At 50.1% G+C, this 13127-nt stretch overlaps 1 protein-coding gene across 4 annotated transcripts in view; it reads right to left on the bottom strand.

Moving 5' to 3' along the window:
- Nucleotides 1-7960: 7960 nt before the first annotated feature.
- PTPN11 (protein tyrosine phosphatase non-receptor type 11) overlaps nt 7961-13127 on the bottom strand; it is a 59367-nt gene continuing 54200 nt past the window's right edge. For 2 of the 4 annotated variants that reach the window (XM_028528113.2, XM_036014535.1), the window contains exons 15-16: nt 12646-12740; nt 7961-11922 (exon numbers count right to left, since the gene is read on the bottom strand). In XM_028528113.2, coding sequence (XP_028383914.1) covers nt 12671-12740 — 70 coding nt within the window. In that variant the 3' untranslated portion in view covers nt 7961-11922; nt 12646-12670. Of the gene's footprint in view, nt 11926-12641; nt 12741-13127 lie in introns of all 4 variants that reach the window. The other 2 variants (XM_036014536.1, XM_036014534.1) reach the window with 2 other exon arrangements.

Raw genomic sequence — 13127 nt, 5'->3', positions numbered from 1 at the left:
GCCGGCTCTTCTCTGACCTCATCCACCCTTCCCTTCCTCTGGAAAGTGGAGCTTATCATTCCTTTGCTTTCTTTTATAGTGCTACTACAAATCATTTTTTAAAACATTTAAAAAATTTATTGATTGATTTTAGAGAGATGGGGGGAAGAGAGAAAGAGAGAGACACTGATTTGTTGTTCCACTTATTCGTGCATTTACTGGTTGATTCTTGTACGTGCCCTGACCAGGAATCGAACCTGCCACCTTGGTGTGTCAGGATGACTCTCTAACCAACTGAGCTACCCGGCTAGGTACTACAAGTGGTTTTTGTTCTACAGACATTTATGTATTATTTGTTTTTGCGTGGTGCTGAACATGCCCAATAAATGAGCTCGTTCTCTTCATTTTCTTCCACGATTTGCTCATCCCTTTCTTTGTCTGACTCTCCCCCGTTGGTGTGTTCGAGCCTTTTCCAGGGCTGTATCTCAGTGCGTGGAGAACACCGCCGATTCCACCCATTCTTCTGTGGAGGGGGGTTCATTTAGCCCTCAAGCCTCACGGCAGCATCTGTACGATTTTCAGCTCCATTCTTCAGGAAGGGCCCTGAGGCTCCACGAGCTGGAGTTATTCACCCAAGTCACCCCGGCAACGCTCATGACTGGCCTTTAGTCTCAGCCCACCCCCCTTCTCGCCTCTCTCAGATCACCCCCTTCCCAGATGGCAGCAATGTCCCCAGTGATCCAAAGCAGAGGACAGGAGCAAACTATGCCTATTCCCAAGATTAAGAGCCACTAGCAAATATAAAACATGTTTGCACGTCCCGAGTGTGTTTAAGCCGTTCTGCATTCCGTGCCAGGGAGGGAGGCGAGCTGAGGATTTCCGATACTAACGGTAAAAGCAAGTACAAGATTTTTTGCTCAACAACTACCTTTAAGAAGAACTGCAAACTGGAATGAAATCTCTGAACTGTATTTATATCTTCCCTGCTACATGCCATCAACTGGTAAATTCATTTAACCTACGACAAGCCCTAGAGGAAGCACATGGGTGTTTACTGAGCACCTGCTACGTGCCCAGCCATCCACTACCATTAAACTTCTCAACAGCCCTTCACAACAAGGCAAATGCCTTTCCCTCATTTCCCTAAAGAGGCATCTGAGGCTCAAAGGCCTTCACTGACTTGTTCAAGGTCATGCAGCTAGGAAGTGGCAAAACCAGAGAACAAACCCAAGTCCGTGGGGTTCCAGAGCCCGGATGTTCCCATGAAATCAACACGGTTGGAACGGAATGTTCCGTCTCTGCCAGGAGCCTATGAAACTCAGACCTTTTTAATACCTTGAACTAAAACGTGTATTTTTAACTTACCCTTAGCAGAACCCCGATGGTTTATTCTTAAACTGAAAGATGGGAATGACATGGTCCCAAGCAAGGATTTCAGTCCATTTTCAAATGTGGAAAAGGTATTAAGCACCACAGATCAATTCACAACAGGACACAGCTAGAGGGTCATTTGTGCGGCTGGACGGGGGTGCTTTTGTGCGGAATGCAAACCTTTGTTAAATGTTTCCTAAAGCCTTCACACAAGGTAACACTTGAGGGAACCAACCCTTTAGAAAGAAGGAAATTAATTTTAGTAGGTGAGGGGAAAATAACAGCCATATCAAAAGCACCCATCGGATATGTATGAATAAAGATGAAAAGAGAGAAAAAAAATTTTTTTACGAGTCTAGAAATCTATCAAGACCCAGACATCTGTCACCTCCCGAACAGACGTTAATGTAGAGCCTGCTTCCTTTCATCTTTTCCCCCTGCTCTTTCCATCATTAGATGGATCTAACATATGCTCGGGGTTTCGCAGGCTCGGTTTGGGTAGGTGTGATGTCTAAGAATATCCGGAGCTGTTTTCAAGGGAGTATGTAGCAACGCGTCCCTCGTCCTTTGAGATCCGGCCTTTGGATTTTTCTTACTCTTCGTGGCCACTCTTGTGATGTCAGGTGAGGCTCAAACCCGTGTCTGCAGACCCATACGGACCCAGCCTGGGTAGAATGTCCAGCACCCTTTATCTCCACGTGGATGGAAATCCTCCAGTGAAGCCCATCTCAAACTGAAAATGTGCCTACGCATCCTTGGGTGATCTTGCAAAAAAAAAAAAAAAAAAGAAGAAGCAAATTCTGATACAGCAGGGCTGAGTGGGACCTGATATTGCATTTCCCACTGTCCCAGGTGTTGAGGGGGCGGGTCCACAGAGCACCTTGAATGGTGAGGCTCCCGTGGGCTCTTGATTATTTTTTCCCTTCTTTTTATTGATTTTAGAAAGAGAGGGAGAGACGGGGAGAGAGAAACATCAATTGGCTGCCTCTTCCTCATGTGCTGACCAGAGACCGAACCTGCAACCCAGGTATGTGCCCTGCCTAGAAATTGAACCCATGACCTTTCGGTCTCCAGGACCACACCCCCAACCCACTGAGCCCTACTGGCCAGGGCTGAGCTTGTTATTCTTTATTTGCCCCTGTCCCCACCCCAGATCCATTCTCTGCCCCATGGACTATAGCACCCAGCCACCTCCGCCCTCTGCCTTGAAGATGGGGTGGATCAATGGCAAGCAGCCAGAAATCACAGGGCAGGAGGCTGGGTCGGGATATTTCTTCATTCCCTGCTGAGTCCTTCTGTGGCCAGCAACTCCCGGCCTGGGACTCATCCTCCCAAACACTGTCCTCCACCCCTGTGTGTCCGAGGCCTAAGGGTGCCATAGAAGGCAGGATAATGGCTCCCCCAAGGATGTCTACATCCTAACCCCTGCAACATGTTAACATGGAACCTTACATGGCAGAGGGGCTTTGCAGACATGATTAAATGAAGGGTTTCGAGATGGGCAGACAACTCTGGATTAACTGGGTGGACCCGAGGTAATCATCAGGGTCCTCATTCGCAAAGTGGGAGGCAGGAACATCAGAGTTAGGTGACGTCAGAGGGAAGTCTGTGTCGGGCTTGCCCAGGCTTCGCTGGCTCTGGAGATGGAGGAAGGGGGCCAGGAGGCAAAGACTGTGGGAAGCTTCTAGAACTAGAAAAGGCGAGGGGGGAAATCCTCCCTGTGAGCCTCCAGAAGGAATGAGCCTTGCTAACTAACTCCTTGACTTGAGCTCAGGGAAACCATTTCAGATGTTGGACCTCCGGAACTGTAAAATAGTTAAGTTTGTGTTCATTTGTTATGTGCATTTGTTACTGATGCAGGTCCCAGCAGTGAACAAAGCAGACGGGGACGGTACCTGCCTGGCAGGTTTAGAAATAATTTGTATAAACCAGGGTGTCAAACTCATTCTCACCGGGGGCCACAGCCTCATAGTTGCTTTCAAAGGGCTGAATGTCATCTTAGGACTGTACACATGTAACTGCTCCTTAACTAGGGGCAAGGAGCTCGGTGCTGCCACCGGGCAGAAACAAGGCGCCGGGCCAGATAAAACAAGGTGCTGAGCCAGATAGGGCCCGGGGGCCTGGTGTCTGCCACCTGTGGTAATGTTCGGCAGGTGACTGTCCTTTAGTAAAAGATGTGCCGTCCTCACTTCCTCGTACTCTTAGTCTCAACCCAGGTCTCGTGCATCGGAGCCTCACTCCATCTTGTACTCAGCCTGCAGGTCTCCTTCCCCTGAACGGACGGACCATCAAGTCCTCTGAGACAGGGACTACGAGAGGTTTTTGGGGTTTTTTAAAAGATTTTATTTATTTATTTTTAGAGAGGGGAGGGAGGGAGATAGAGAGAGAGAGAAACATCAATGTGCGGTTGCTGGGGGTCATGGCCTGCAACCCAGGCATGTGCCCTGGCTGGGAATCGAACCTGCAACACTTCGGTTTGCAGCCCGCGCTCAATCCACTGAGCTACGCCAGCCAGGAAGAGGTTTGTTTAGTATTCCCCACAGCACCTTGCCCGGTGCCTGAGTCACCGCGCTCCTTCAAACGGGGTCGAACGGATGCCCCGCAGGCATACCGTCGGACACTTGTGAATCTGCAAAAAATCTGAATTCTCAAGTCACGAGCCAGCATCATTATGATTGGTCTCACGTGGTGGCTTCAGCACCTTGGGGTGCTCAGCACGCGTTTCCTGGCCTGTCCTCCTCGTCGCCACCGAGAATTACAGCCCCAGCAAGGCCTGAACCGCAGCTCGCAGACAGGGGTTCCCCACACACACCGAAAGAGGAGCATTTCATATTGATCCTCAGGACTCGGTAATCCCAGCCACGTCCATCAATCACGGAGAAGGAGGCGCCTGCATTCCTCCACACGGAACAAGGCAGGTCCAGCACTGAAGGGGGGGAAAACGTCAAGCAACAGAGTTCACGGAAAGGCATCCACAAAGCGGTGGAGGAGATGCTCGGCCTCCCATGTAAGAGAAACGCAAATTTAATTACGTCCACCTCTCCATCTTTCACCCAGATCGGACCGGCAAGGGAGCAGTGAGCCTGACAGCAGGATAATCCGATGAAGGTGTGGGGAGGCCGGCTGATGGAGCCATAACGGGGTTCAGCCTCCCTGGGGCCAGTTGGGCATCACCTATGGGAGTAACGGATGCAAAGCCATTGAAACCAGCCCTGGTACGGAGGGGGGGTTACCAAAGTCGTGCTCGGTCCTGCAGATATCAGGGAACAATGTCCAGCGAACAATGTCCAAGAACAATTGCAATGTTCTGTGCAATGTCCAATGCACAGAAGAAGGATTTCTCGAGGTATGCTGCTTTGAAAACCTTGACAGTTTGTTCTAGCAAGTGTATTGCATATTTAAAAAATAGACAAAAGTTTTAAGACTCAGCAGAGCTTTAAGCCTAAGGAGGGAAGAGCTTTTGGAAAACAACGGCAAGTTGGTTGAACGGGTTTCAGCTGCGACGGTGACAGAGCTCTGGAGACGGGCAGCGGGGACGGCTGCGCGGGAACACAAATGCCCTTGGGGACCCCGAGCTGTTCACTTAGAAATGGGTGACAGGGCCAGGTTTACGTTGTGTGTGTTTCACCACAGGAAAAAGTTACAGATAAAGACAAGCACAGAAGCCCAGGGCGGGGGTGCCGTTTTCCAACGCTGTGACCTGGAAGACCCGCTGTGCCCAGCTGCTGACAGGCAGGGGCCGAGACCACCGGGGTCTCCTACAGTGGCCCTGACTGGACACAACACCATCTTTCTTCGTGAAGGAAATGTACTCTTGTAAAAACATAGTTGCACCCTGGCTGGTGTAGCTCAGTGGATTGAGCGCGGGCTGCGAACCAAAGCATCACAAGTTCGATTCCCAGCCAGGGTACATGCCTGGGTTGCAGGCCATAACCCCCAGCAACCGCACAGTGATGTTTCTCTCTCTCTCTCTCTCTCCCCCCTCCCTTCCCTCTCTAAAAATAAATAAATAAAATCTTAAAAAAAAACAAAACATAGTTGTGATTTGACTCGATGAAATTCCTTTGCCTCACTACACGGATTTGATTTTCCTGTGAAAAACATGATCTCCGTAAGGAGTGCATTTGGGATGAAATGGCTCATTCCAAACCATGATGTTCTCTCTAAATCATACTTGGAATTCCTAACAACCCGGGCCTAGATTACTCAAAGTAGCGGATTTACTCAACCATTTTCATAGAGAGCTGAATGGTTAAAAATATAGTGGATAGATGCAGCGATCATGGAAAACACTGAAATAGGTACTACATTTTGTTGCAACATGCATCCAGGAGTGCTGGAGAGGCCGTCAGTGTAGATCTTGGTAAAGAGAATTATTCTCCATTGTTCCGAGATGAGCTGAACAGAGACTCAGCTATTTGCCTTACACGTTCATTCCTAGAAAGAGATGAAGGGAAGAACCCGGCATTGACTGAACCTACAAGACAATGAAAGGACTTCTCTTTCTGTCTACAAACACACACACGCACACACATGCACACACACACACACACACACACACAGGTCTCCACTGGTCAAGAATAAGCTCAAGTGACCCCCACCGCTGCATCCTAGCTCCCCTCTAAGTTGCTCTTCTAGGTAACCATCAATTTCAGTTAATATCCTTATTGTCTACTCCAATCAAATCAACCATCCGTATTTTTATCTGTCTCCCTGGCTACACGGAGATCCTCAAAGGCAGGAACTGCGTTATTTTCCGGTGCCTGGTACTTTGTGAGGATTTCATCTTTACTGAGTGGGAGAGAATTTGAACCCCAAATTCTTCCCAGTCCAGTGTGACTATGGTCTTACCAGGTATAGATGCCAGGTCAGCAACAAAGGCAATTATTTTGTCCATTAACTGCCCACAGGTATTCTGTTGCAGTATTAGATTGTATTGCTCTTGTAACCCCTATTTTAGTACCTATATTTTACATCAAGATTTAAATCGTCTGACCTCAAAATGACATGCATATCAACTCCCTGGTAATGGTTGCTATTGATAAAATAGCAAACCTCTATTTCTGGCTCATTGCCGTTTTGCAACTTCAGTGTTTGGAACTTCGGCCAGTTCCTAGGGGGAGAAAAGCGTCTTCGACAACAGCATTCACTGGAGGTCCCAGTCCCTTTCCCACTACTCCCTAAGGCGCACACGTGATGAGATCCTGTAATCGTGGTGGGCGCTTTCTTCAGAAGCTTGTCGTGTACAAGGCACCGAGTTAAATAAGCCCTTAGCGTTCTGTCCACAGTTGGTTTGTTATGGGGATTCTGTGCATTTAGTCCACCCATTTTCTTGGGGACTTTTCTTGTGAGTAGGGACTACAGAAAGAGAAGGTTCTTTCATGATGTGGCAAAGACAAGATATGGCCCTCTGAGGTACAACCTGGGAAGGATTGTGGGGGAGGAGGCACCTCTTTGGAAACCCCGGAGGGTGAGCGCAGGGTTCCGCGGTCAGGAAACCCTGCAGACGCCCTCCAGCTGCACCACGCACGCTCAGCCCCCGGCAGAACCCTCGTCCCACCTTGAACTGTCTCACTCCTGTCTTTCCTGCTCTGTCCCAGTGTAATTAACTGCCTTCCGACCGGCACAAGACCTCCCTCTGCTATTAGAATGTCACCACCACCACCACGATGGCCACCTCGTGTCACTGCTTTCCCCAGTGTCCACCACAGGCACAGCGGCCAGCATTGCAAAGGCGCTCTGTATATTTTGAATGGGTGACTGCGCTAACCAACTAAACCAGCTGCATGTGATTAGGTGTATTAAGCAACTCAGCTGAACCCTAGCCCATGTGGCTCAGGGGGTTGGGCCGTCATCCTGCAAAGCGGGAGGTTGCTGGTTCAATTCCCAGGTAGGACACATCCCTAGGTTGCGGGTTCAGGCCCCGGTCGGAGTGTGTGTGAGAGCTGGCCAATCAACGTGTCTTTCTCACATCGACGTATCTCTCCCTCTTTCTTTCTCCCTTTCCCTCTCTCTAAAAGAAAATTTTAAAAACCTTTTGTGAAAATTTTTTTAAAAAAGTAGCTGAGACTGAGAGGTAAGCAACAGTGTTTTACGGTGTGTCCTGAGATTCACAACAGAAAACGAACCACCTGTTTTATGTATTCTCTCTTTCTGCCGACGTGAATGTGGTGCTTATAGAAGCCAACGGCCGTGTGTGCGCACAGGTGGGCCAAACCTGCTCCACGGGGAAGAGCCGATGGCCTGGAGCGCGGAGCCCACTCCCCCTGCGGGCCTCCCCTGCGTCTCCACCTCGAGTGCCTACCCGGTACTGCTGACGCTCAGCTCCGCCTGTCATCGCTTTCTCTGTGTTCTACACAGACGTGCCTTTTATTCGTTACCTCCTCAGAAGTTCTCCCAAACGGAACTCCCTGTCTGTCTCCCAAAGCTACTCGGAGAGCGGGCACTCAGTGGGTTCTTGAGGAGCTGACTCATTCAGTCTATATCCCCACTCACCTTCTGGAGAAGGGCTGCTGCTGACTGGGAGCGTTTTGCCGGTGTAAGAAGTGCGTGACCCATGACCCCACTTTACCCTGCACATGTCTGATGAAGTAAATGACCAATACCATAATATAAGAAAATGCTTTTATTCCTAATTTTTAGTTCCCATACAGTTAACAAGTACACTTTTACTCTGATAATACGGCTTTGCAACTAGCAAAGCAGTTGAACTAACACCCATAAATATAAGCGGGGAGACAATTAACATCCACTAAGGCTTCTCTACATAAACTATTCTTTTAATGTCACTTTTTAAAAAAAACAATTGCAAATAGACTACATGATGTACGTGAGCAAAAAAGGCAATTAAGTGAATCTCTTGAAATACTACATGTATAATAAACAGTGCATATTATCAACATTTACATGATTCACATCAAAATGATGATGCCCTAACACACATTCCTTTTAAAGGATAGATTTATCAATAAAATATTACATAGCTTTTAATACTCTGGTACAATACTTCATATACTGCTGGAAAATTAAATGCATGTCTAAGTCAAACAGCTTAATAAAGGATCCTTTCCCACTAGCTTTTATTAATAAAAGAATCACAATTAGGTCATAAATAAAACAGGCAAATTATTAATCACATGATTCGAGGTTTAGGATGAAAACTTGTCAAAGTTAGCTGGATAGACAGCGAAGTTATACACCACACTAAATCCGACTGAGTGAACTGCCCATAGTGGGAAAAGAAGCAAATGTTGTCACCATGGAAGATACAATAAACTATATTTTGCAACTTATTTTTCAAGAGGAAGAGGAGGGGAAAAAAATCAACACAATCAAGGGCTAAGAGAGATCCTAAAAAAGGCATTGCAGAGTCAGGGGTGCCATGTGCTTGCTATACAAAACCTCGTTCCCCCAACGACACCCAGAAAACTAGCCGGGCTGGGTTTGCACTCATGTCTACAGCCGAAGTTCCCCTCGTGGATTATTAATAAGCTACAGCAAAACACTTCACCACCGCATACCTCCCCACACTCCCCTGAACTAAAAATAACCCGAGACCTTATCTTAGTTGTAAAATCCCCTGTGAAATAACCCCTAAAAATAATCTGGATGATTTCCTTGTTTGTTTTTTTCCCAAAGCAACTGGGCTCCTTAAAGAATGCAAAACACCATGAAAGTTATACCTGTATTTTCTCAACCCCCCCTTTAACCACATTTGAAAAGTCATTGATTTCCATGGACGAGATGGCCGTAATTTTCAGGAGGACCACACACGGGGTAGGAGGTGTATTTTTATTTTCTATAAAAGTTATTAAGACTGAAATGTGGCTTTTTTAAAAAAAAACCTGAATACCATGTGCCAGATAATTTCTTCCCCCCGAATATAAAATCCTATGCTTATAATTTAAAAATACTCAACCAGCTACGGGATATTGTGCAAATTTTCTGTCCGGCGGCAACCCAGAAGCCAACCACGTACATTGGTCTATCGTTCCTACTCTCCAGCTAACCTGACTCAGCTGTGACCGACTGCTCTGGCCCCAGGCCCCGGGCCGTCCTCAGAAACCCCTCCCCCTCTGGAACTTTCATTTCCACTTTTTTAAACCTGCACCTCGAGTTCCCCATCTTCACCTGCGTGATTCCATCCCACAGAGAGAAATCTCACCTGAGAACCTGCAGTTCCCCTTTCATCAAACACACAACAAACCTTAGCAACCGAGGGACTATCATAACCTTGTCTGGGCATAAACCGACCTCACCTGGCAGCTTGCTGACCTCGTGGAGGGAAATCTAAATGGAATCAATGTCCTGTCACACAGAGGGTTGGCTGAGATCAGCTGCTTCCATTCCAAGTGCAAAAACGACCCATCTGAAGCTGCAGGCAGAGACTGAATGTAGCGGGTATATTTGTATATCAAACCCTTGTATGCTGGTGAAAGACTTTGCCCCTGAAGTCTAGTGTCAAAACATTCCCGAGAAATCAAGGCCAAACGGAAGATCATTCAATGTGATGATGCAATAGAAAGAACAGGGTTCAAGGACCTTATTGCGAATACTGAACTTCACCCCCTCTCTTTGCAGGCTCGGTGACAAGACGGCAGCCGTCTGCATCCCTCTTATGAGGTGGTCGCCTCCAGGCCACACCTGCGTTCTGAAGCAGTTCTAAGTGCCATGGCCTGGGGGGGAGGGTCATGTGGGGGGGACGCTGTGCTGTGTCTGTGAGAATGGCAGCCGCCGCTCGCCCCGATCGTGACCTCAGTGGGGAGCTACCACCAGGGCTGGGGCTGGGCCTCGCTTTCGGGAGCAAGAGCAAGGAGAATTCCGGAAAGGAGGCCGTGCAGTAGCATTTTATCATCCTCACCAAGTCACCCAGTGAGACTTGAATGGAAGCGCGCTCACCGCACGACGATGTGACACAGGGGGGCAAAGGGGGGTGTTTTTGGAGAAGGCACTTCAGGGAGCATGTCAGCCCATCTGACTGCTCGGTGGAAACGAGCTACTGCCGAGGCCATCCGGCCAGCACCCCCGTGAGCGCTGCTCTTCCTCACGGAGCCCGCCGCAGGGCAGGCGAGCGCGGGGCTGGGGGCCTCTGCCGGAGACCTCACCGCCCTCCACGAGGGCCACACTGACAGGGCGCTGCTTGCGTGTGCTCTGCCCCCTAGACCCAGCCATCCTTATGAGACCCGTTTCCCCAGGTGATGGTTCAGAAAAGACCAGAACGGGTGCAGGGAGCGTCTGGAAGGCCCTCTCTCTGTCTCACGTCCAGCTTACGCACCAGCCGTCACAGGCAGCTCCAGCTTCCCAGGGTCACTCACTAGCAGCTTCTCCTTCTGCCAACAATAGCTTTTATTCCCCTCAGCACTCGTTCTGACAGCCTGTTGCACCGGAGACCCCCCCACAAACCACGCCTCTGCCTCACGCCCCGGGGACGTCCCCTCTTCCTGAATGTGTGCCGGGCCTGGGACTCGTTCTAACCAATAGTGGGCAGAAGGGATGCTGTGACGGTTCAGGGTTTAAGTCATGGGAAGGCCTGGCCACTCCTGCCTTGTACTCTTGGGAGCTCTGAATTGCCATGTAAGAGGTCCAGCCACCCTGCGGGCGAGGAGGCCATGTGGAAAGGGCACATGAAGGAGGGGCGACCGGGGACCTCGTGCAGGGAGACAGGCCCGGCCACCCCAGTGTCTCAGCCAACCTGCCGACCAGCAGGGGGCACCAGCAAGATGAGCGGTGGGACAGCTTGGCTGAGCCGGGTCCGGCTTCAAGGACGGTCAGGAGCAAATAAAGAACTCTGGTAAGCCACTATGTTCCGGGGTGGTCTGTTAGCGACAGCCGATAACCAAGACACTGGCTAGTCACAGGCACGTTCTCCCTAAACACGCAGGTGAAAAAAATACACACAGAGAGCATTTCCCCACCACAGCCTTCTCAGGCAACGGGACGAAAGGGCATTGGTCGTCTGCAAAGAAAAAAAAGCGTGCCTTTTATTCTAAATTCCCATGATTTTTTTAACGGCGATGCAGAGGGCAGTCCACTCCTGGCAGTCTGGGGCAGGCGCTGGCTTCGTTATCATCTAGCCGAAAAGAGAGGCCATTAGAATGGACCACCCGCTGCTGACTAGTGATGCCGAATGACACTGTGCTGGCTTCCACAGACCGCTGTTACTTGATTTCCCCCACTTTCTCCACTAGCAATTGCCCTATCGCTCCCCACGAAGTGGGGGGAGAGTGAATGTCCTAAGGTTATACAAAGAGAAAAAAAAAATGCCAGTAACTAGGATTCGAAGCATCACCATCTGCAGAGCAGAGAGCACAACGGAGCCGCCTCCTCCGTTGGGGACAGAATCTGTCAAGTCCGACGCTGTCCGCAGGGCAGGGGTGGCTCCTCAAAGGAGGACGGCGGTCACCGGGAAGCAGGTGTTGCTGAGTGAGAAGACAATGGTCTTTAAACGGTTTCACATTCTGTTCATCAAAGGGGAGTCGACCACAACGCAAGCCTTCAAGTTCAAGTTCACGCTTCACATCAACTGCCTTGCACCTGTTCTTGATCATTTCGTGGAGAAGTTGAAGTCTACATCTGGGGGAGAAATAAGTTAGAATTTTTAAGGGGCACATGTCTAAAAGTTTGCAAGGCATTAAAGCACTTAAAAATAGCTTTACAGCTTTTAAGTAGACTGCCCGTTGACATGAGAATTTCAATATGAAATACTGAAAACTGTGAGTTTCTAACTTATAAAACACATATCGCACACGGGTCACTGTTTAAAAAGGTGATTGACAGGGAGGAGGTGGACAAGGGACAAAAATTTCCAGCTCTAGAGCCGGAAGGGACGCGGAGTGGAGCCGGTCGGAGGCCCCGGACTGTCCAGCACCCTGGGTCACATGGCCCGGCAGCAGAGGCTGCCTGGAAGGAGCGCGGAGGCGCCCTGACCCCAGCCGTCCCCACGCTGCCCAGGTCCCTGCACACCACCTCCCGGCGCAGCCTGGGTCGGTCAGCACCAACAGAAACGGCAGGCACGCCGGCCTCCGGTGTCCATCACCAGTAGCAACCATTTCTCACTAGTAAGTGCTACCCTGGCCCTTCACAGAATGAACTCTGCATTTGGTTTTGACGCTCGATGAACTCTAAAACAGATCCGCTTTGGGAAAAAGAAGTTCAAAGGGGGGAAAAAGGAGGCTGGCTCGCACAGCTCCGTTATCAGACACTCTGCAGAAACGCTCGCAGCCTCTCTGCCCGCTCGAAGGGGCCACGGACGCCACGGAGGACGAACGGACACGGCCCTTCTTCTGGGATACCCACTGCGGGAGTCTCGGCAGCGGCGCTCTCATCTGAAGCTCTTCTGCTGCTGCATGAGACCCACGTTTTCATAGACCCGGGCGCTGTCCTCCCTCATCCTGCAACGAGAAGGGCGAGCACGTGAGCAGAAACGCAGACCGCGCCGTGTGGGGCGCCTGTGAGGCACCCGGTACGATATATTCTCTGGGGACCAGCTGCGGCACTGACACGGTCCTGCCCACCCCCCCAACCCAGAGCTGGTGTTTTAGGGCAGGACAGAAGACACGACCGTTCGGCAAAAGAACTGGAGTTAAAGTGGAATAAGAGCCTAGAGCCCCCCTGCTGGGGGGGGGGGGGGTTTGGAGGAGAGCGAGCTGTTTCCGGGCGGGCAGAGCGAGAGAGGACTGCACGCTGAGCCCCCTGGGTCAGACCGTGAAGGAGGGCGGGACACGGACACACGGAAAGGAGTGGCTCTAGTTTCAGGCAGAAGGGTCTGAATGGGCCAG

This window comes from Phyllostomus discolor, chromosome 13, assembly GCF_004126475.2.
Source record: "Phyllostomus discolor isolate MPI-MPIP mPhyDis1 chromosome 13, mPhyDis1.pri.v3, whole genome shotgun sequence".
NCBI classification, from domain to species: Eukaryota; Metazoa; Chordata; class Mammalia; order Chiroptera; family Phyllostomidae; genus Phyllostomus; species Phyllostomus discolor.
Note: the sequence above shows the minus strand (reverse complement) of the source record. Positions and strands in the feature narration are given on the sequence as shown.